The sequence below is a fragment of the Sinocyclocheilus grahami genome, unplaced genomic scaffold (genome assembly GCF_001515645.1).
Source record: "Sinocyclocheilus grahami isolate Dianchi unplaced genomic scaffold, SAMN03320097.WGS_v1.1 scaffold239.1, whole genome shotgun sequence".
Taxonomy (NCBI): Eukaryota; Metazoa; Chordata; class Actinopteri; order Cypriniformes; family Cyprinidae; genus Sinocyclocheilus; species Sinocyclocheilus grahami.
In genome coordinates this window covers 777378-802786 of record NW_015505418.1, presented here as the reverse complement: position 1 = coordinate 802786, position 25409 = coordinate 777378, and the positions used below count along the sequence as shown (strand labels likewise).

At 37.8% G+C, this 25409-nt stretch overlaps 1 protein-coding gene across 1 annotated transcript in view; it reads right to left on the bottom strand.

The window, feature by feature from the left end:
- Positions 1–574: 574 nt before the first annotated feature.
- LOC107597848 (forkhead box protein N3-like) overlaps positions 575–25409 on the bottom strand; it is a 31371-nt gene continuing 6536 nt past the window's right edge. The window contains exons 2-6 of the mRNA XM_016289041.1: positions 12718–13268; positions 8385–8533; positions 6154–6212; positions 2714–2822; positions 575–1684 (exon numbers count right to left, since the gene is read on the bottom strand). Of these exons, the coding sequence (XP_016144527.1) occupies positions 1195–1684; positions 2714–2822; positions 6154–6212; positions 8385–8533; positions 12718–13254 (1344 nt within the window). The 5' untranslated portion in view covers positions 13255–13268 and the 3' untranslated portion in view covers positions 575–1194. The remainder of the gene's footprint in view (positions 1685–2713; positions 2823–6153; positions 6213–8384; positions 8534–12717; positions 13269–25409) is intronic.

Here is a 25409-nt window from a genome sequence, read left to right as displayed (position 1 = left end):
TCTGAGGGACTGTTTACTTTAGCCTCATTCATCGTGAAACTTGCTAACTAGCACGTTATTAGGAAAGGCGATTTGCAAAGATTCATTAAAAAAACCTTACACTCACTTCTTCTGTAGATGAGGCTGGATCATGAATGATTTGTGCGAACATAGACGCATTTAAGTAGATCGGGGACGCATTCCCTTCAAAAACAAACGTAATCCACTGCGTTTTCAGCGCCTCAGATGTCGGGAGTAAATGACGACTTCTATGTTCATTATTACATCCAACAACAGAAGACCTCGATCGCTTAGGAGCCATTCTTGTCAACATCTGCTCCGGTGGTGAAACAATGGCAGACTGATGACAGCTCACTCAGGGCGGGTCTAAGGTGAGACACCAGTTCAGTCTGTGCTGAAACGCTACTGTCAATCAAACTATCGTGGGAGGGGCTTGTTTTTGTGACGTCACACAGACAGGCATCTGAGATCGGCTCAATTTAAGAAAGGGGTAGATATTTTAGTAGATTAAAAAAAAAACCCACTGGGTGGATTTTTATCATTATAGTGTGGTTGTGTACATGCACTGCCAACACACATTTCAGTTCAAACAACTTGTAAAAGTGCATATAGCATCCGATGACCCCTTTAAAACCAGACCAAGACAACTGAGCATCATGTCACTGACCCAGATATTCATCTGATGTTTTTTGTAATATAGGTTGGTATCACTATTTTTGAAACTATTATTGGTCTTACTAAGTGTGCATGGATTAGCTGCACTTTCATCAACAGGTATCATATCTTTGGCACACTTGAGAGCAGCATATAAAATCTCTCCGTTCAGCTTTCTGATGTGAACTAGAAGGATTGCTACAACATAATTCTTTTAAATTGTTCGGTAGGCTTGATGAATTCAAAGAAAGAAACATTAATACATTTTTCACTCAAATGACCCAAATTTTACTATGGCTTTTTTCCCTCTTCACACACACACACACACACACACACACACACACACACACACACACACACACACACACACACACACACACACACACAAAACAACATGAACATGAGAATCTTTCACCCGGGAAATCAAATTTAACAAGGGACAACAGTGATTTTATTGATATTGCAACAACTGACTAGAATTCACCTGATATCCTGGAACAGAAGTATTTAGATCTGTGTTAACGGGATTTTCGTTCATTGCTAATCATTGGCTTCCTCTTTCACCTCCTTTTTACACGTACGCTGAGCGTTTTTATTCACACCGGTGCGCATGCCAGCCAGGTGAAGCAACGACCCCGCCGCCTCCATCTCCTCGTCTTCCTCCTCTTTGACCAGGAGCTTTTCCGCCCGTCTCTTCTTCAGGGGAAGCGTGTCGCCGGGGGTCCGAGGGTGACCTTTGGTCCACAGCAGTCTTCTGCACTGGAGCAGCTGGGAAGGAGGTGGTGTGGCGTCCAGCGGAAAGTCTTTTTGCTCCTCCTTGACCTCAGTGAGCGTCACCTCCTGACCGGGGCTGTAGGCAGAGAGGGAACCCTGAGTGGAGCAGGAGGAGAGGGAGGAAGAAATGTCCCCCTTTGTATTTAGGGACTGCGAGCTGCTGTATGTGTGGTCCTCCTGCTGATCATCGCTGGGTGGAGGAGAGTCACTGCACAGACTGTTTTTACCCCGTGTCAGATAATCGCCCAGGGCTGATCTGTTAAGACAGACCGACAGATGCAAATCATTATTGAAAATATTACAGTTACATAGACGCTATTATCCAATATGACTTGTAGTGTATTGAAGGTATACACAGAGTGTTATGTCATGGCCGATAACCAATAAATGGCTGATATTAAAATTCAAAATTAATTAAAAACTAAATACTAGAAACTAAAATCAATCATTTAAAATGCTATATATGAATAACATACAGTAATCAAAGATTATATTTAACACGGTTATTCAATTATTAGTGTTTTTAAAGATTAATTTTAAGTGAGCGTTAGATCACGGCAAATGTACTCTAAATGTAAACATATGGAAAAAGAACATGCAAAATTAGCCAATACTGGAAAATATAATATTTTCTATTTATCTCTTAATTTTACATCATTAAATAGTTTTTCATGTTTTGAGCACAAATCTAACAACAATTTGCAAGGTTGAGGTTTAAAAAAAGAATAAAAATCTATATTTTAATGGCATAAAACAAGACAAAATGCTATGTATACATTAACTATTTTACAACAGCTTTGGATTTTGGCTTTTAATCATAAACAAGTAGAAAAAGGAGTCTTGCATTTAATAGCTTGCATTTCAGTTAATATTTTTTTCTCTGTCAGCTCCATTTATATGAATTAAAGGAGTTTGTGACCAGTGTTATTTAAGTACTAGTTATACACTATTGTAGTATTTATTAACATTTTGAATTAGCTGTTATTTTTATATATTCGTTTTACTTTTACGTTTAAGTTTCAGTTTCAAGTGCTTTGGCATTTTTATTATTTTTTTAAATCTCTATCTTTTAATTTGTATTTGTGTGTTTTTTTTTTTTTTTACTTCAGCATAAATCTGTTCACTTCAGTTAGTTGCCATTTCCTAATTTCATTGAATTTTTAATATTTAATTTTTTTTATCTAATATTTATATTCTATTTTATTTCAGCTTTATTTCAATTACCAAAAATGATTTCAATAGTTGAGGTAACAATACCAACACTGATGGAGAAGGGCATACTAACCTCACGACTGTGGTCCTCTTGCTCACAGGACTCAAAGGAAGGGGTCTGATAACTGGAAAGAGCCCCTGAGCAGCAACACGTGAACTATGCTGTATCACTCTCTGTGGAACTGTGAAAAACAAACCCCCAATTACAATTCATAGCATAAAATACACAAAGAAAATACTGGAATGGATTCCACTGCTTCTATTCGACTGCAGAACAGGCAGTTTATGCTCCTCTATGAGCATTTGTTTTGCTCATACAATATCTACATTAAATCTCCTAAGATAATGTATAGGAAAACATCTCTTAAAGAAATGCTTAAAGGGGTAGTTCGCCGAGCGTTCACGAGAGTACAACAGCGTGTGATGCTGCTGACGCAGGAGTCGCCGTTCTGACGTGGAACCTGCATGCGCTGCGCCTTGTTTACAAGCAGAGGAATGCACACATGCGTCGAGTACCACAGCGTGTGATGCTGCTGACGCAGGAGCCGCCGTACTGACATGGAACCTGCATGTGCTGCGCCTTGTTTACAAGCAGAGGAATGCACACATGCGTCGAGTACCACAGCGTGTGATGATGCTGATGCAGGAGTCGCCGTTCTGACGTGGAACCTGCATGCGCTGCGCCTTGTTTACAAGCAGAGGAATGCACACATGCGTCGAGTACCACAGCGTGTGATGATGCTGATGCAGGAGTCGCCGTTCTGACGTGGAACCTGCATGCGCTGCGCCTTGTTTACAAGCAGAGGAATGCACACATGCGTCGAGTACCACAGCGTGTGATGCTGCTGACGCAGGAGTCGCCGTTCTGATGTGGAACCTGCATGCGCTGCGTCTTGTTTACAAGCAGAGGAATGCACACATGCGTCGAGCTACCATCGTGAAGACACGTCGAAGACTGACATGGAGGAGAAGAAACTGTTGAATAAAGTTATTTTTGTTTTCTTTGTGCACAAAAAGTATTCTCGTAGCTTCATAAAATTACGGTTGACCACTGATGTGACATGGACTATTTTAACGATGTCCTTACTAATTTTCTGGGCCTTGAACGTGGTAGTTCCCCTTCTGTCTACGCAGGGTCAGAAAGCTCTTGGATTTCATCAAAAATATCTTAATTTGTCTTTCAAAGATGAACGAAGATCTTAGGAGTTTGGAACAACATGAGGGTGAGTAATTAATGACAGAATTTTCTGCAGTATATTGACTTAGAATGCCCTATTTTACTGTCATTTTGGGGTGAACTATCCCTTTAAAGGAGAATAAGAGACGACAAGTCGTGTTAATTACATATGAGAATGCAATTTCTCAGCAATTTCTGCCTAATAACATATTTTAGAGCTTGACAAAACTAGAAAAAAACATATTCATCATAAAATGTTCATGACTACTTAATTTCCATGATTTTCTGAGTTCTCGAAATCACTCTTTGAAAATTCTCTAATTTTTCCAAAACTCCACGGAAACATGGCTAAATGAGGAAATACAATGTCATAAGATTTGTAGCTAAAAATTAGCTTTTAGCTTATTCCAAGTAATTTTTCCATCTTGTGGCTGCCTCGGAATTGTGCTAAGGGCCCCTTATGGATCGCGGCTCCCTGCACTCCTAAAAATAAAGGTTCCAAAAGATTTTATTTTTTCATGATGCTGTAGAAGAACCATTTTTGGTTCCTCGAAAGACCCTTTCACTGAAAAGTTCTTAAATAATTTTTATTCTTAGTGTGAAGAACATCTTAATAATCTAAAGAACGTAAAGAGTTCAACTTAGTGAAGAGTGTGGTTGAGAGCCACTTTCCTAAAACAAAGCTATGGTTCAGAATTACATTTATGGCTTTTTTGGCACCTGGCAGCCCCTTTCTGCATGGAAAAGAGCAGCGTGAACCTTCTTGCTAAACATCTCATCGGAAGAAAGCCATTTGGGTCTGGAGCAACATGAAGGTGAGCAGGACTGAAAAGTGGGATGGACACATTCTAAACCATTCCACCATAAATATTAACGTGATTCTCCAGTTAATCTCCTGAGTGTGAGCAAATTTTTGCGTGAACTATCGCTTTAAGAGACACGGCAAAAGGACACTAGACAACCTTCACAGTTGTCCAGCCACTCACAAACTGTAAGCACTACGACACTGGCTAGTAGCAAGCTTAAGTGAAGTGGCCTTGAGCTAAGACTGTCCAGTCGAGCACTTGACACACATACACACACACTGAACCCTTTGCTTGTAGATGGCCATCAAGACATTCACATCACTCAAACGCCAATAGCCCTGCTCAGACACTTTTCACAGGCAGCTCTGCCTCCATTATTCCATTATCAAGAGCAGACGAGAAGGAGAGAGGAGCCACTACAGACAGATAATGTATCCATTTCCTTCCATTTAGCTGCTCACGGTGGAGTGGAAAGAGAGCACCCTGATTGGAATCGAATGGACATTTAAACGGCTGGGACTCCAACAGGGAGTGAAAGAGAGAGAGAGACAAACAGATGGACTGAAAGAGAGCGATGAAGGAGCAGTTGTGGGAAATGAGAGAATCAGTGATTCCCAAGATATTGCAAAGGTAATCCGTAGGCGCAATGTAGCTATTTATGTGATAAAGAGGGTTTTTTTAATAAATCAAAATCAAGGATCTCTTGCAAGGTGCTTTTAAAAAGCACATGAAATCACTTGACAGGCACAGTTTTCTTTCCTGTTTTGATATATTTCCTATTAAAACTGGAAGTTTGGGTGGGACATATCAGAGGACTCATAACCTTTTTTAAAAATACTTTTACATGGGTAATAGGCTAATAAGCTAAAAGGTTACGTCACAGCCACAAACATGATTTGCTATTTGCTGGACGGTGGCAGGTGGTATTAGGAGGTGGGTTATTTTATTCTAAAGAGCATTTTATTGGACACAAATCTGTGTAGTACAGGATGAGTCATCAATATTTTTGTTCTGTTTTCCTGTATTATAGATAGTATTTTTATTTATTTATTTAAGGAAATAAATTAACATTTACTCAGCAAGGATGCATAAATCGATCAAAAATGACAGCAAAGACATTTACATATATTTTTTTTAAATGTCTATTTCAAAGAAATGTTGTTCTTTTGAACTTTCTATTCATTAAAGAATCCTGAAAAAATCATGGTTTCCACAAAAATAAGCAGCACAAATGTTTTCCAAACTGATAATAAGAAATGTTTCTTGAGCAGCAAATCATCATATTAGAATGATTTCTGAAGGATCATGTGACACTGAACACTGAGTAATGTGCTCAAAATTCAGCTTTAAAATTACATGAATAAATTGCATTTTAAAATAGAAAACGTATGTAAAAAATATTAGGGGAATACACTAGCATATAGATGGTTTCAAAGCCAATAAATGGACTAAAACCCACAAAACTTTTGATATAATGGAGTCTTTAAGAAACAGAATAGAAGAAATGACAAAAAAACATAGGGCTTTTACCTTGTAAGAGCACTCCACCATTTTTTCTGAAGAGTGGACTTCCTGGCCATAGCGGAGGACTGAAGAACATATACACAGAGCGAGAATGTTAGAGTGAAAATCCAGATACTGTGAAAAGCATTGAGTGATAAAATCACATAATGAAAAACACTTTTGTATCATCGACTTCTGAAATCCTATTCAAAGTCAGATAAAAGCAGGGGAGGAAACTCTAAGTATATATGAGATATGATGGTGTGGAATGCAAACTGGAGACTGAGAGGTAGAGCAAGAATCTAATTGAACTGTTACAGACTTTCAGGCGAGGCTTGGAAATCCCATTATTTACCATGATTACTCGTTATAGACAGCACAAAGCAATGGATCCAAATGGCTTGTACTTTCAATAAGTCGATATTATCCTTTAATTTAGATTGACTCAGTCCTTTAGTCCTGAAATCAGATCCTCAAACTCACACTTTTTCAAGTGATAGGAACAGTTGAGGGTGTTGGGGTTCACAGACAGGCAGACTGACATCACATTTATCTTATCTCATTAATCCCACTGTCGATCCTGGGATTTTGTAGGTCTGATACGCATAGATCAGCAAATTAATAATAAGTGCAAATTAGACTAGAGGTAAAATTTTTGTGTTGAGTGTGAGCGGTTCTAATTGCATAATAAATGCATTAGTATGCCAGTGGATAGATTAAAGAAATAGGTATCAGATATCAATTACAACAACCATACAGTAATAAAAAATGAATAATTTTTTTAAAGTATTGCCACTCATTAAAGCACACATTAAAGTCAGTATAAAATGGAAATTCACCCAATCTATTTTCTTAATGCATGTTATAGATCTTATTTTTGAATAATCCACGCGTGGGTTTAATTTTATATATATATATATATATATATATATATATATTTAATATAATATATATGTATAATATATATACATATATTAGTGCTGGGCAGTATGACCAAAAATGTATATCACGGTATTTTTCAAAATGATACCAGTTTCACAGTACATGACGGTATTTTTTTTTTCATGCATGACCGAGTGTTAACCATATTTTCTACTGATTGAGAGGAAATACTGCAGTATATTGACTTAGAATGCCCTATTTTACTGTCATGATCAGTGTTGGGGGTAACGCATTACAAGTAACGCGAGTTACGTAATCAGATCACTTTTTTCAAGTAACTAGTAAAGTAACGCATTACTTTTTTTAAAGAAAATATCTGAGTTACTTTTTCAAAGTAATGCCAGTTACTTTGTTTTCCCATTTATTGACTGACAACTCTCCTGTCCCCATATTGGGAGAAATCGGATTGTGTGCAAAAACAGATTTAGTATTCATCAAAATGAATTAAAACTGTGAAATGCAAACTCAGAATATGACGCAAACCTGCAATAATTAAATGTTAAATAACACAAATGTATCTAATCCCATTTTATTAACCAATGTCTTTGCTGCTGACCTTTGATGATCCAGTTCAACCGTACTAATAGGCAAAAATTACTTTAGATAAACTAACAATTTTGCTTTGTCTGTCTGTCCTATCTCTGTTTTTTTCTTCTTTTGCCAGACAAATATTTTTGTGCTACTGTTCCACCTGTCTAATGCATGTGTTGCCATGGAGGTACTCTGGTCGTCACAGCAACAGCAGAGGAGAAGAAACGACACAGGAAGGGCAAGCGTGTGCTGTTTCTTTACATCCCACAGATTCCCTAGAGGACCATGTCCAGTTGCTGACAAGAGTGTTCAGGAATGAGTGAGGTACTGACCCAAAACCTTAACACACCAGATCAATGTGTTCTTCTTCACAGGAAGGTCATAAGAAAGGCCACCAAAGAAAGGCTTGTATATGATCTTTGCTCCCTTCGGTCTTCCTATCTTTCTCTTTCTTAAAGGCAAAGAGAAGTTTTGCTTAATCCGAGACTCTTTTACTGGCAAAATTATTCATACCAAGGTAGTTAACGTCCTCTCAGTCACATTTTGTTATTCCACACTAAGGCAGGGTTTTGTGCTCATGCTCTTTCTTTAGAAATGGAAAAGTCTGGACTATGATTTTCAGGGCCACACAAAATGGAAAGTGTGAATCAAAGTACCAGAAGAAAACAACCCGATGAAGAGGAAAAAAGCAATAACTGCTAGGTGCAGAAGAAAAGAAAAGAGAGGAAAAAGAACAAGAAATGGACGGCCCAAAAAAAAAACTGAGTGAGAAATTCAGGCATTACCTGTGGTATTGCTGAGGAGAGGCAGATGGGGAGGTAGAAGGTTTTGGAAGCCGAGGGGAATACGGATGATATGGAGTCTTCTTTAGTGCCTGAATCAGATTGTGTCTGTAGTCAGGATCAATAGACCAGAGTGAACCCTTTCCTATACTCTAAAATACAAAAAAGACAAATTACTGTCATGTTACATCTTCAATCTTTCAGCATCTTTAATAAGATTAATAATATTGCGAGATACTGTGCAGCAAATGTGGGCAACTCTGACCCTCCAGATCCACTTTCCAGCTGAGTTTAGTTCCAACCCTAATCAAACACACATAAGCAAGCCAATCAAAGTCTTCAGGATTACTAGAAAGCTATTAGGCAGGTGAGTTTGATCTGGATTGGAGCGAAGGACCACCCCCTAGGGTGAAGTGGACCTCAAGGGTCAGAGTTGCCAAGCCCTATTGTAAGAATTCAATAAATCGGAGACTCATCCGGGATAGGAACCTCACAGAGCCCAAGAAAGAATCATACCTCTAAACCAGGGGTGTCAAATTCAGTTCCTGGAGGGCCACTGTCCAGCAGAGTTTAGCTACAACCCTAATCAAACACACCTAAACCAAGACCTTCAGGATTATTAGAAACTTCTAGGCAGGTGTTTTGGAGCTGGCTGGAGCTACATTCTACAGGACACTGGCCTTCCAGGATCCCAACCATGTTCCTTGAACCCCCCAAACACAGCACATTGAATACCTCTCCTTTGTCTGACACACCAATTTCAGGTCTTGCAGCCACTACTAATGAGCTGATGTGCTGAATCAGGTGTGTTTGATTAAGGAGAAATGTAAAATGTGCAGTGTTAGGGATCCAAGAACGGTTGTTGAAAACCACTGCTCTAAACCATGGGTATCCAACCCCTGCTCCTCGAGGGCTACCATGCTGTTGCGGTGCTGCTCCAACCCTAATCAAACACACCTGGACCAGCTAATCAAGGGGCTCAGGGTCACCTGAAAACAACAGGTAACAGGTTGGACATTAAGTCTGCAGAAAGGTATCCCTTCACGATCAGAATTGGCAACCATTTCTATGTTAACCGGACATATAATAGCCCTCCTGGCTGGCTCGCTCTGTGTTGGGGGCAGTCGTGGCCTAATGATTAGAGAGTTGTAACCCAAACCCAAAGGTCACAGGTTTGAGGGATTGTAGGTGGGCAGAGTGAATGTACTCCAAACCCTTGAGCAAAGTACCGAACCCCCAACTACTCCCCACTGCTCCAGGTGTGTGTTCATGGTGTGTGTGTGTGTGTGTGTGTTTGTTCACTACTCACTGCTGTGTGTGTGTGTGCACTAGGATGGGTTAAATGCAGAGCGCAAATTCCGAGCATGAGACACCATAGTTGGCTACACTTTCCCTTTCACTTAATCCAGGACCTGGGGTCCCACAGCACTGCACATTTAGCATGTCTCTCTTTTCTGACACACTCGCTTCAGTTCAGTTCACGAAGCTCTTTCCTATCTGAAACAGGTGTGTTTAATAAGAGAGACACACAAAATTGGGGCTCGTCCAGGATAGGAAAACGGGACCTCATGCAGCCCTAGAAAGAATCATACCTCTAAATCAGGGTTTTTCAAATGCAGTCCGGTGGGGTCAGTGTCCTCTTGAATTTAGCTCTAAACCCAACAAGCTAATTAAGGTGTTCGGAATTACTTGCATGGTGCGCTAAACTGGACTAAAGTCTGCAGGACACTGGCCCTCCAGCACAGGTGTTAAAGAGCCCTACTCTAAACGCAGATTTAAAATAGAACTCAGATTAGCCTGATGTTCTCAAGAACCTTCAAAGTAATGGCATGTATATATTTTGAAATAAATCATACATTATCTAAGATTACATATTTGCAAAGTATTGAGGAAACCGAAAAGCGTGGTGGAGGATTAGACCTAGCACTCGAGACCCTTGTTGTCAAGTGAACACAGAGTCACCTTTAAAACTGCCTCAACAGGCAACACTGACATATATTTTTAGATCAAAGAAGCCGTTCTCCACCTAATTAAGCTGTCTGCCCTCCATCAGGGGCTTCCAGAGCCACATTTCATTTTACCAAAAAACACAACTCACACAAGGCATGAAATTCAACCCGTGCGGCTTTGATCTTGGCTCTTGTATTAAGCACAAAAATAAGTGAGACGGGATGGTGAAAGCACTCTGATATTATCGTAGTTACAGAACAGTCACTATAGCAATGATCAACAGTGTTTACTGACACACCAGACAAGGCAATTAAGGGAAAGGTTTGATTAGACGGGCCGACAAACCAGCAATTGCCAAATGGTTGGGGGGAAGCAACTTTATTTCAAATTTCTGTGTGTGTTCGTGTTCATATTTCTGTGTGTGTGTTTCATACTGCTGAAGGAGCCATTGGCCCAATGTGCCGTTTCCACCCGGGGTGCAGGGTAATTCAAATACACTCCCCATGACTTCATTCATAACTTCCCCCCAATAGTCTTCCATCTGCCCTCAATTAGCTATCAACACGCCTGCAAAACAACATCACAGACTGATGTACATCATTCACCAGCTCCGGCACGGCATCCGGGTACGGCTCCAGCTCACCCCCCTGCCAGAACCGCATGACCCTTCTCTACAGGAGCCAGAGGAGGAGCAGACATGCACCTGTGGTTTCGCTGGTCTCCAAGGCAACAAGTAGAAGAGAGGGACGGTTGGTTGTCTGGTAGGAGGGTTTGGCACAAGTATCTCAGTCTACATGGAGACAATGATGGCGTTTTAAACCCAGCCCAGACCTATGTGCTAATCTTTCCCAACCGTCGTAAATGAGGAAAGCAGATTTCTGCCACAGACTCTACACTGAGAGAGCCAGAACACATGATTGCCTATGTTTAAAAGAGAAGGTTTCTACTCGTGTCTTATAAAGTATACACACATTTTCATGAATGTTAAAGGGGTCATATCATGGAAAACTGGATTTTCCACTCAGACCATTTTTGGAAACTAAGCTGCAATACTTGCTTATTTGGAAATCTTCATGGTTCCATTGACACAACCTCATTTACATATGACACCTCACATTTCAGTATTTAGGTTGCCCCAGATTACTGCTAGCGAGAAGTAAACCTGCACAAAACAAGGGGTCAAGGTTTGTCTGGTTAGAAAATTCAAGTTAGTCCCTCCTGCAACAACAACATCTGGACCTGGAAAGCATCTCCATCTACGTTGATTCAAAATTTGCCACGCATTGTTACAAAATAGAAAACAGCAAATGATTTATTACATGATAGCAGATATTTTTGCCAAGCTCTTTAAAAGTATGTAATAGACCGTCGCCACTTCAAGAGTTTGGGAATGTGTGCATTATTTTTGTGCTTTCAGCAAAACAGTGTTCTCACGACACAATTTTGCAGCTTCGGAGTGTTTAGCCACATGGCTTTTTACGGCTCACGTGATTGGCTCAAAAAATCCTGGATGAAGAATGAGTTTCCATAAGCCTGTTTTTGGAGGGTCATGTGCATTTTATGTAATTTTTTTGTGGGGGACATAATGTAAAAAATGTAAAAATGTAATAGAAAACAATTATTAAGTAGTTTGGCATAATCTCTTATTATTACCGCCTAGAGAAAAAAATATTTGAACAAAACTGCTTTACTGCTATTAATATTTGAAAAACCTTTGTCTGCAAAATGCATGTGATGCGACCTACAAAATTCATCTGGTTCAACATGCAGAAAAAAAACATGAATCCGGATATGATCATATCATAGAAAGAACCACTGCAGACCCTCACGACTGTCCATCAAAGTCAATATATCTCTTGAAATATCATATCACATATACCTTTTATGACCAGTTTAGTTCAGGTTGTAAAAATGTTCTGTGGTAATGATAATTATAAATTAATAAGTCATTAATTTGTTATTATTCATACATTTGAAAATAAACTTGAAAAATATATTTAAAAACTTTCTTGGAATTAATTTAGATTATGTATTCAATGTGCATAGAAAGCGTTATTAACATCGTACAACTTGACATCTTCAAAATTAAATTGAAGCATTTTCTGAAATTGGTATAAAAGATTGTCAAACCCATACAAAGCCAGTGCGAGTACGAATAGTACATTTCTAAGTTGTCAAATGTGTTTTAAAAGATTTTTCTTCATTATGAGCCCAATAGACTGCAAGAACTCCTAGACTGCAACTGAAAAGCAAAAGCATTCAAGAACATGTGAACACATCTGGGTAAAAAGTATTTAAAAGCCACCAGGACGATAAACTATTGATGGAAAATCCCTCGGGAAGATGAAAGTGTGTGTTCAGTGTTCAGAGAAACACAAGCCCTCACCTGACTGCGATCCTTATCCACCTTTTTGAAGCATTTGTTTAGCGACAGATTATGACGCACTGAATTCTTCCAGCCAGTGGGGGCACTAGCGAAGTAGGGGAAGTGCTCCAGTATCCAGCCGTAGATGTCTTTGACAGGAAGTCGCTTGGAGGGAGCGTCCTCTATTGCCATGAAGATGAGGCAGCTGAAGGAATAGGGCGGTTTGCGGCTGGGACCCGTGGACAGGTGGTAGGGTGGCTCGCTGGGCTCAGGGGAGGACGACGGCGAGGAGGAGGGCTCGCGGCCACCGTTAGCATCCTGTAGGGGGCTAACGCTACGCAGGCCCGAGTGACCCAGGCTGGTCAGAAGATCCGTGCTCTCGTGCAACCAGCTGAGGCTGGTCAGCTCCTCGTCCTCGGCCCGGCTGAGGGAGGCAGACAGGGCCAGAGAGAGGTCAGCTGCCTCAGTGTCCTGGTAGAGCTGACTCAGACCCCGCGCAACACTCCCACTGCTGGGGCCCTCGGCCTTCTTCCCTGGGGGCATGACCACTGGACCCATGCAGCCCTCGGCTCCTGCACAGACACAAGACAACACTCTGTAAATTGGTTACTAGTTTTTATGGGGAAAAAAAATAGAAAAGGCTTAACTGGAGCTCTTATATAAGTTGAATCTGTTTGCATCTGTGGACAAGCAGTTAACACACAACTGCGATTTTTGTGATAAAAAACTGAGATTTAAAACGGCATTAAAAAACTTCCAGGTTTGTTTGTCTTATGTTTGTGCTTGTTTGTAGGGCTGCACAATTTGGCCAATTTTTGGGGATTATATTTCAATATGACTACAATAAATAATAATAATAATAATCATAATAATTATTATTACTATTACTATTATATTGCAATATGACTACAATAATACTAATGATATTCGTATTATTATTAAGTTTATTAAATAAATAATTTATAATTTCACTATAAAATAAAGAGATATTTAAGAAAAATTATATAATTATAATAACTGAAATTATTTAAAATAATTAAAACCGCATTTAAAAAGGCCCCCAGGTTTCATATGGATTATATATCAATATTATATATCAATAATGATGTTAAAAATAGTTTAAAAATTCGGTAACACTTTATTTTAAGGTGTCCGTTTACAGATGTTACATGTACTTACTATTATAATAACAATTATGCATAATTACATGCAAGTAACCCCAAGTCAAACCCAAATCCTAACCCTAACCATATAGCAAATACATGTAGTTAATTAATATTACTCGGTACTTATATCTATAATTACAAAGGAAACCTTAAAATTAAGTGTAACCAAAAAATCTTTACAACTGTAATTACAATTGTACAAAAGTACAAAAGTAATTACAATTGTAGTATTTCACTGTAAACTAAAATACAAGTATTTTAAAATGAGGTATTTAAGAAAAATAGAATTATAATAATTGATTTAATAATAATTATTATTAAATAAAATATTAAACTAAATATGAAATTATAATTGTAATATTTCACTCTAAAACTTTGATTTCACTCTATAATATTTTCACTCAAAATGTTAATAATAATAATATAATTATAATAATTTAAATTACAAATCACAAAAAGGCTCCAGGTTTTATATCGATTATATATATCAATATGTGTATAAAAATTAAAAAACTTTTCAGATTTATAAAAAGTAAAACTCCAGTACTTCAGTAAACATACGCTTAGTAAAAGTCTGTCTGGTTTGTGTATTTTGTAGGATCAACAAATGTGCAAGGCTAAAATCACTGCATGTTTAGTTAATCTCTTATATTTGTAGATATTTGCTCCCATGAAACAAATGTGTACTCTGTGAACTCCCAGAGAGAAATGAGACTAAAAAATCAGCATGAGAACGGGAATCCACTTCCATATTTCAGAGGTGAGATCAGCAAACAGGAAAAAGAAGACAGAGTTGAGACACTCTCAACAAATGCATTTTAAAAATGCAGTTAATTCAAGCTTAATCTAGTCAAATTCCAAACTCATAGTATATTAGTGTAAATGGAGAAAATTTACAGAGTACACAATCTACTTCAGCAAAACTCTCCAGTCAAATTAGAAGCATTTATGAACAATTGTTTTTAATTGAGCACAAACATAAGATTTTTAGGTCTCCAGAGGAGATGAAAACTTTTTTTTTGATACTTTAGGCACTTTTTGTTCTTTTAGAACCTTGGCAGTACAAATGAGCATTTGTTCCTTGTATGGAAAACTGATGTTCATTCATTCTTCATAAGATCTTTTGTTGTGTTCCACAGAAGATTGAAATGATATGGGGTCGGAATGAAATGAGGGTGAGTAAACAATAATAAAGTTTAAGGGTTATAAATAACGTGTTATAAAGGTTATTATAAATAAGGTGCTATGTATATTTCTATGAATACAGTGACCAACATTGTTTAAATAGAAATGTATAAATAAATCACTCCCATACAACGTTTCTGCCAAAGTATAATTGCTGGGTTAGAATTACAAGCCAAAGTTACAACTTTAAGTGAACTTGATCCAATCGTTCAGATTTTATTAAAGAAGAAAATCAAGTCCAGAATCGTGGAAAATCAAAAGATTAAATGCAACTAGTTAAATGGAAACAACTTTCTGTTTCAGAGTAAAAAATAAAACGGACAATTGTGAGATAAAAGAAATAAAGCTGCAATTGTGCAGCTTAAACCCACATTATGAGAAATACAATTGCACTTATGAAATATAAAGTCGCAATTATGAGAAACAAAGTTATGGGAAATAAAGTCACATCTGTGGGATATAAAAGTCACAATCACAAGACATAAAAAATGTGACTTAATTTCTCATAATTATGAGAAGTTGTGAGATGTAAAGCCACAATCACCTTTCTTTTCAGGCTTCCACACAAAAAGGATGTTATAACAATGATGCAACCTTTTTTACAATGGAAAATCTGATGAACCGTTCTCTTGCAGCAGTGTGTGTGTGTGTGTGTGTGTGTGTGTTTGAAGTTTCTTGGTGGTAAGGTTAGCAGGATGTTGGATTTTAGAGGAAGTAATCCTGACGTTATCTGAAGATGCATAAAATCTAAATACAAATTTTGCCCACACACTGCCCAAGTCACAGTAGGAAATCCAGTTAATCTCTCCCTACAGCATTACCCATCACTTTTAACTCTCTCTCTGACACCCATGCCAACATGTACCCACACACACTTATACATATGCCATACATGCATGTCGAGCGACGTGCCAGGGGCAGCACCCCCCTGATAACGCGATTCAATCAGTCAATAACAGCATATGCAGCTGAGCACTCCTTGGAAAATGCACAGTCACGCCTCAGGGCTGCTTTTGACACTCGCGCTCACATGTCAAAGCAGCAACTCTCTTCACTTGCACTGATTGACAGCTGACAGCTAGCTCTGCATGGCTAATCCAGCATCTGTATCCACGGCAACAGAGCGAGAATATTATCCAGCCTCACAATCTGGAGCAGAGATTCCCTGGGGTCAGTCGAGGCATGGCTGCGTTTATAAGGCAGATTAAACAAATGTGGACGGCATCACATCCACATCACAGGCGAGGAAAACAAACTTGCGGGTTTTCCAGCTGGAATCAACTACATATTAACTGTGGGTTTTTAAAAACTAAAATCGAGTAGAAAACTGTTATAGTCCACTATTTGATCCTGGTCTATGAATGTGTACAGTAATGAGAAAATAATACCAATAAAAAAAAAAGTATTTTGGTGGTACAAGTTAATGGTACTTTCTTATTACCACAATATATGGGGTAAAAACCTACATTATGATCAATATGAACTGAGGAATATAATATATTCTAATGGCATATTAAACTAAAAATATATCCCTGCTGAAAAACAAACCTACTGAAACCAGCCTAAAATGATTGGCTGGTTTTAGCTGGTCTTCCAGCCTGGTCAATGCTGGTTTACAGGCTGGTTTGGAAAGGTTTAGACTACTTCTTTAGCTGGTCAGGCTGGTCTTAGCTGGACAGGCAGGGAGACCAGCTGACCAACCAGTTAAAACCAGCTTGGCGCTACATTAAAGTGATTATTACGTTTTGAATATGGATATTTTTCTTACAAAAACCCATCGACTCGCTACATGAGGCCTTTGTTCTCCCCCCGGAGCTGTGTGAGACACTTTTTTTTAATGCATGGGCGCTTTTTATTTAACTTATTTTGGACTGAAGCAATGCAACCCCCGCTGACTGCAATGATAGATCTTGAAAGATCAAAGACAATTTTTTATTTAACTCCGACTGGATTCGTCTGAAAGAAGAAAGTCATATACACCTAGGATGCCTCGGGGGTGAGTAAAACGCAGCCTAATTTTCATTTTTGGGTGAACTAACCCTTTAAACTAGCTAAGACCAGCCAACCAGCTTAAGCTGGTTTTAGCTGTTTTTTTTCAGCAGGATATAAACAAAACATTTGTAAACATAGCGGACTGACACGTTAAAGGGTTACAATGTGAGGTTGTTTTCTAGGAACATATCAACACATATATATATACACCTGATAAGCAGTTTTGCTTTTTGTGTATCGATGGTGGCGCTGCCACAAAACATTACATCTGACAGAAAAGGGCCAGCTAATTTTACTGTTGCTATGACAACAAACTACTCGAACAGGGTACCGTTGGGGCTGCCAGTGAACTTCCCTTACGCTCAAGAATCAATTACATTATACCGTTTACAAGCAAAAAGTTTGAATCCAGTTTTGTTTAAGCCCTTGAGGAGCGCTTTGAAATAAGGGGAATTCAGCAAGATATTTCAGGTGAGAGTTGTGACAAATGACCAAAGAGATCTGAAAACTGGAAACGGCAAACAACAGTTCACCCAACTGCACATTAGTGACTCAAATTTAACAGACATAACAGCTCAGAACAAAAGAAACTTCAAAACTCAGTGTCTGCTATGTAGATACTGCATTTGACAGCTTTAGTTACAACAAATGTATAAAAAGTACCATGGTATTATTATGATGTTCTTTGATGTACCTTGGACAACTATGTATATACTATGGCATATGAATATTAACCATGGATTAAATTAAAATCAAATAAAATTGGTTCATTTAAGCTTTCGCCTATAAAAGCTGATGTAATTATATTGGGATAACTGCAAATAAAAGCCCCTACCAAGTATTGAGTACATGTACAGTAAATGAACATACTTTCCAGAAGGCCAACAATTCACTAAAAATGTTTTTTTTATTGGTCTTATGAAGTATTCTAATTTGTTGAGATAGTGAATTGGTGGGTTTTTGTTAAATGTGAGCCAAAATCATCACAATTAAAAGAACCAAAGACTTAAACTACTTCAGTCTGTGTGCACTGAATTTATTTAATACACAAGTTTCACAATTTGAGTTGAATTACTGAAATAAATGAACTTTTCCACGGCATTCTAATTTATTGAGATGCACCTGTATGTTATGTATGTTATATATATTTAAAAAAAAACACTGTATAGCTTTCACTGTGTAAATTAAATGTAGATTTATTCTTATTACAGTTACAAAAGTGATTCAGTCGAGAGCAGTGAGAGATTTTCTTTCTTTTTTTTGTTTGATTAACATTAATTACACAGACAGCAGCAGGTTTATTAGGCTGCTGTCACTTTAAGACCGAATGAACAGATCTTAAATACTGATACATGCAGTTTCTTTCTCAACAGTTTACGTTCACTTAAGACATGAACGACTTGTTGCGCTGTATGTGCGTGGGTTTCAGGTGTGTGCGCTCAAACCGTCTCTCAGACAGTGCGAGCATATACCAAAATATTTGCTGCTTACTGCGCTTTAAAAAGTTTAAAATCAATTGTTTTTCAACTGCAGCACTTATGCATTCAAATGACGATCTCTTGTGACGGTGCAGCATGGAAACATCACGTGAGCATAACTGCGATTGAGACGCTAGTCCAAAATCTCTACCAGTTTATCGTGTTTACCGTATATAAACAAACATACAAATAAACCAAACCAAAATAAAACGAAAGGCAAAACAAAACTATAAAAGCAAAGGAAAATTAAAAAATAAAACATCACAGAAGTGATTTACCAGACGAAGGGGACAAGAGACTTTTCCTATAAATGAAAGCACCATGAGACATAAACATTCTTTGTTTAATGCATTGCAAATGGCAACTACAAATAATATGCAATCAATTACAACAGTTATTGCCGGGTTTTCTCACGAGTTAAGTCAAAACAAGCAAAAGCAAACATCTCAATGGACTTGAGTTCATTCAAAATATTTAAAACCTGCTAAACAAATCCTTCACAAAGACCAACAATAAAGCACATTCACAAAACCCCGGGGTTGCATCTCGCTTATGAGATTTCAGTTCTGGTACGTAGAGTACAAATAATAGACCTCTGTCTCAATGTCAACACCAGCATTGAAAGAGATGGGAGATTCCCCCTCCTTTCCAGCACTGAAAAAAATACTTGTTTAGTTTCCATTTCCTCAGTTCCCATGACAACAGTGTTAGGGCACACCAGGGCATGTACATACGGCCAACCAATCAGCCAAGCCGTGTGCAGATCAAAGTATACGGTCCATCCTTTCAGCCAGTGACATCAGAAATGTCCATAAGCAGTGGCGTCAAGGTGAAGGTTCACTGTCCAAAGGGGCCGGTGCACATAATGCTCCCTGCGGAAGTCGCAATGCAATAGACTCGGGGCAAGAACTTCCTCCGTTCCGTATGAACCGCTGCTACCCACAGGCTCTTACCGTTGGAAGAGTTACAGCGCTCATTTGCTTTATTCCCCTGCTCCCTCGCTCCCTTGTCTGATCTGAGCCTAGTGAAGGTGACCTGACCGCTCTCAGCCCGAGGGTCTGCGAGTGAAGTTTGGTGCAGAGAGCAGACCTCTACTCTCAGAATTCTGGCTTAAAACAGCGCTGGCCCCGGGCCCCTGCATTCGCAGCATGCACTGACAGCATGCTAAGAGACGCTTATGCAGAATGTCCCCTCTCTTTCTCACTCTGTTTTTCTCTCGATTACACAGTCTTTGCTTTTGACCTGAACTGTAACTGATGGCAGTAATCGGGAAAGAGCAGGGAGCCAAAAAGACTCCCTCTCTTTGCTTTTATATCCAGCATGACAGTATCTGCACAACACATAATTTCATCATTATATCAAAGCTTGTGTAGTCTTTATAGGGCAGCACGATTAATCGAAATTAAATCGATAAATCGCGATTAGGCAGAAGCTGCGATTGACATGCGTATCTTTCAGTGAAGCACGGTTCTGTGATCAGTAGTAAATCTCCATCCGAAGGCCAGAGGGCGCTCTCGTGCGGAAACTCCAAATACGCCCCACAGAAGAAATCAGGAAATCCCTAAAGCGGTTGCTGAATAAACGGAAGATTTAACTGCTTTCATTGATTCAATGTGACTAATAAACACACGACTATGACAATATATGGTTTATCTGAGTTCGTCTTATTATAATGTTTACTTTATCACTGCTTAAATAAAAACGAGTAAAAAACGTGTTATTAAATGTGGTATTTTCACGTGCTTTCAGATGGAGCAGCATTTACTACACAGAGCCATAGTTCACTGACAAGCTACGCAAACAGATTTTATAATTGCAGAATGATTTCTTCGATTTCATAATCACACGATTAAATCGTCTGCGATCATGAATGTGATTTTGCGTAGCTTGTCAGTGATCTATGGCTCTGTGTAGTAAATGCTGCTCCATCTGAAAGCACGTGATGGAGATTTACTACTGATTACAGAACCGGCTTTACTGACAAGATGCGCATGACAATCGCATTCGATTAATCATGCAGCCCTTATACTGCACTGTAGTGGAAAAGGGGTGAGTCATTCCTGGTAGTGTATTAACCAAATACATGAGGTATAGTACTTGGTCTTAATACAATCATATAGAGTAATGCATTATATACATGTTTCTTAGATGTTATCTTTTTATGAAGTCTTTTATGCTAGCTAAGGCTGCATTTAAATAAAATATAAAAACATATTATGAAATATTATTACAATTAGAAAAAAATTTCTATTTTAATATATTGTCAGATGTAATTTATTCTGTGATACAAAGCTGAATTTTCAGCATCATTACTCCAGTATTCAATGTCACACGATCCTTCAAAAATAATTTGCTCAAGAAACTATTATTCTTTTCGATGTTGAAACTGTTGTGCTGCTTAATATTTTTGTGGAAACTGTGATACTTTTTTTCAGGACTCTTTGATGAATAGAAAGTTATAAATTAAATTAAATTAAATTAAATTAAATTAAATTAAATTAAATTAAATTAAATTAAATTAAATTAAATTAAATTAAATTAAATTAAATTAAATTAAATTAAATTAAATTAAATTAAATTAAATTAAATTAAATTAAATTAAATTAAATTAAATTAAATTAAATTAAATTAAATTAAATTAAATTAAATTAAATTAAATTAAATTAAATTAAATTAAATTAAATTAAATTCTGACCCCAAACTTTTGAATTTTTTTATATATAATTATATAAATATATACGTTAAAATAAAATACTAAATAAATTCCTTACTACAGCACATATACAAAATATTACTAGTCAAAAAACTACACAGTTACTATTTTGACTCGTCACTCAGTTTGTGAAAAAAACAAATGTGGACACCTATAGACCAATAATACTACATTGTATATATAATTTACTAGATTTACATGAGTATGACAAGAATTGAAAGACTGTATGCTGTGCACAAACAAGTGACTGCTTTAAACTAGTCTCCTGCAAACACATAATAAACTCCACTTTGGAAACAGTGCAATAACTGTATATGTTTATTGTTTATTTCCAGTGCTCTACAACTGCCGCATACTTCACTCGCAAGTTCATTACAGTTTATTTTTAGAAACCGAGGCACATGTGGAAATTATTTTCAGCAGTAAACATCAGAAGGCCACAGATGCTGTCGATAGAGTTGTTATTAAACCTGAAATAGTCCCTTAAAGATGCACCACACCCAAAGGTCAATGAAAGGACACTCAAAGTGTCCATTCATTCAGGTCTTAAAAGTGTTTACATAACCTTCTCACGCCAAGTCTGAAGTTTTGAGTCGAAGTGGCTGAAAAACACAAACAGCCAGTGTTTAAAGACACAACCACAAAGACTTCAGCCTGGTGGCATCACCACTTATCTCCGGCAAACAGGAGGACGGGCCGCTCGCCATCAGCCTGAAGTTCGTTCCCGCAGCAACCCAGCATTGGTACCCAACTCGTTCCTGGCCCCTGACCATCAGGAGAGAGAAGAAAAAAGAACATCCTCTAGTCATTAGCAGCATTTGAAAGTCAACGCGTCCTCCAGCGTATGCTGCTTGACAGGGCCTGCCAGGGTAACGTGACTGAGGGATGATGGTACCATGATTAGACAGAAGCTCTAGGGAGAAGCCTGGCATCCACGGATCTGAGCACAAAGGACAGGAGGAGGAGTGGAAGAGCAAGATGAGACGGGGGCCGTGAGAGCTGACAGTCCAGCGGCAGATACATATTCATCAAACGTGCCCTTTGTGATCTGTCGAACTCGAAACACCACACACTTCCGCAAGATGACCGCAGTCCCCGGCGTCCTTGTCGTGTCAGTTTGTTCAAACAATCCCGTTCGCATCCTCCAGCAGTTTCAGTCCACTTCTTAGTCCACTACCTATACTGGCCAGGGAGTGGACATTTTAAACGCTGCTACAATGAAGATGAATCATAAATGAAACCGATGTTATCAGAAGGATATCGGTCATGGTGTGCTATACAGCGATGCTGATGATAATACCAGCTGTTTTGATGCACAACCTTGTAATCATGTCACACGTGGGTCAGCGACGTGATGCTCATTTTTTGTAATGTCTATTAATTTATTAAAAAATACAATTAACACACACACACTGACTTGAATATATTTCTTCTATGATTAGCATGCTTTTGCAACTCAAATTAATAGATGCTTTGGGGGAGCTAAAGTAAAAAACGCACAAAAAACTGTCCTGAATTTACGAAAAAAGGAAGGGGAAAAAAGCATTATTAAAAGAATATATTTTTTTTATATTTTAACAAAACTGGTTCACTGCTTATTCATATTTGAAAATCAAAGTCATGTGGTGGGACCAATAGTAAATTATATTGTAGAGATAGGGTTGCAAAAAGGTGGAAAATTTTCAGTAATTTTGGAAACTTTCCAAGATTTTTGGGAATATTTCAGGGATTTTTGGAAAGTTTCCGGAAATTTTCCACCCCTTTGCAACCCTAGTACAGAGGACTGTTGCAAAACCGTGTATCAATAACGTCAATATTAATTATATAGTCAATATATTAATACTTTTTACTCAAGAAAATTACAAATATATGAGGAAAAATAATTAAAAACTATACAATAAAACAACATAATTATTAAGGTGTGTAGAAGTTATAGGGAAAGTATGTTATTTAATATTATTACAATATTTTTAAATATTGTAAGAATGTATAGAAATATTATTACAATTTAAATAAATGTTTTCTATTTTAATATATTGTCAAATGTCATTTATTCCGGTGATGTAAAGCTGAATTTTCTGTATCATTACTCCAGTCTTCAGTGTCACACGATCCTTCAGAAAGCATTCTAACGCTAATTTGGTAACAAGAATTATCATTAATAATCATTCTTATTATTATCAATGTATTATCAGTCATTAAAAAATATTAATTTATAAAATAATGATTTAGATGTTTACATTCATGTATTCAAGGTGTAGGGAAATATGTAACGTTTTACTTGGTTACACTGCATGATATTTTTAGAGCCATTAAATTGAAACCTTTTTTAGAACATAAAAGTATATCAAAACCAATAGACTACAATTCTAAGAAATTTAAATAAATTTTTTTAAAACTGGATTTTTGAAGCATTTTCCTTTTTTTAAATCAGACACTCAGTGGATCAAGGGCCTTGCTAATGCCTGAATTTTTGTTCAGTAATATACTGATTCACATCAGTGAGAATTAGAAGTGTGGAAGTGTGAAGAGACAAAATCCATGACCGGTGCACAACCCTTTTGACTTAATTCCATGATTCTTTCAGTCTTGTGCTCTGGTAATGGACATGGTGATTAACACACTCAGAAGTTGAGAGTGTTTGCTGCACTCTTTGGTGAAAACCGGATTCCTCTGAGCGTATTCAGTCAGCATGCCTGCATCTGACCGCAGCACAGCATCTCAGCTCCACACACATCCTGCTCTGCTCCTGCTCTTTATGAGGGTCCCTCACATAATAGTCCTGGGCACTTAATCATCACGATAAGGGGACAAAAGAGGAGCTTTCCTCAATGACAGCTTCTCGGGAATAATTGACCCTTTATTGTGCCCAAGAATAAAAGCTCAGCGCTGGGATCAAGACCAAGGAGGTCTATAATACCAGCAGAAGCTATCCATTAGCATTCCCATCTACCTCAATGGCAGTCACTCAGATTTGAAATCTGCCGTATACTTTTGAATGGTCGTCTTAGTGTTGGGGGTAACGCATTACAAGTAACGCGAGTTACGTAATCAGATTACTTTTTTCAAGTAACTAGTAAAGTAACGCATTACTTTTTAATTGACAAGAGAATATCTGAGTTACTTACTGAGTAACGCAAGTTACTTTTTTTTCCAATTTATTGATTGACAGCTCTCCTGTCCCCATGTTGAGAGAAATCAGAAGATGTTACTGTAGTTCTAAAATAAATATGAATATGCATTAATTCATCTCACTCAAATATTCTTCAAAATGAATAAAAATAATGCAACTCAGAATATGACGCAAACCTGCAATAATTCAATGTTAAAAAGCACAAATATGCTTTATGTATTTAATCCCATTCTATTAACCAACGTCTTTGCTTCTGACCTTCGATGATCCAGTCCAACCGTACTAAAAATTACTCTAGACAAACATTTGTGTGTCTTTTTTTATTGCTAAAGTGTGTTGAAATTTCTTCTTCTGTATTCTACTGTAATTTTACTTTCCCTTCAGCCTGAGGCGTATTCATTTCCCTTTTGGTGTGAAAAGGCTTTTATATTTGCCAAAAAAAATTTCTTTTTATTTTAAAAACAAACAAGCAAACCCTGTACAGATTTAAAAAGTAACGCAAAAGTAACGTAACGCATTACTTTCCATAAAAAGTAACTATGTAATTAGTTACTTTTTCATGGAGTAACTCAATATTGTAATGCATTACTTTTAAAAGTAACTTTCCCCAACACTGGCCGTCAATAGAAGGCTTTCTGCCTTCATTATTGGAATTTTTGCAGTACTTGCATTAGCCTTCGGCTGGTTGATGCTAAGTGAACTCTGAACCCTTGACCCATCAGCATTGTCCAGGGGGACAGCATTAAGTGCACTATAAGTCACTTTAGCTAAAAGCATATGCAACATAGGGATTCACCAAAATTTCGGCCACCAGTTAAAAATAAATAAATAAAAAATAAGCATAAGATATAACAAGATTTTTGTGCCAGCTAAGAAATAAGCAAGAATGCAGACAAATTCATTATTCGTTATACACATGAAACAGTCAGCTAAGGCCATTCTATGTGTGTGTGGACCTTTCCATACAAGCGTTAGTAACATTTCAGACAGGAGAAACTAGACCCGCAATGCACTCATGACCGTCACAGCTGTTCATTCAGGCCCGA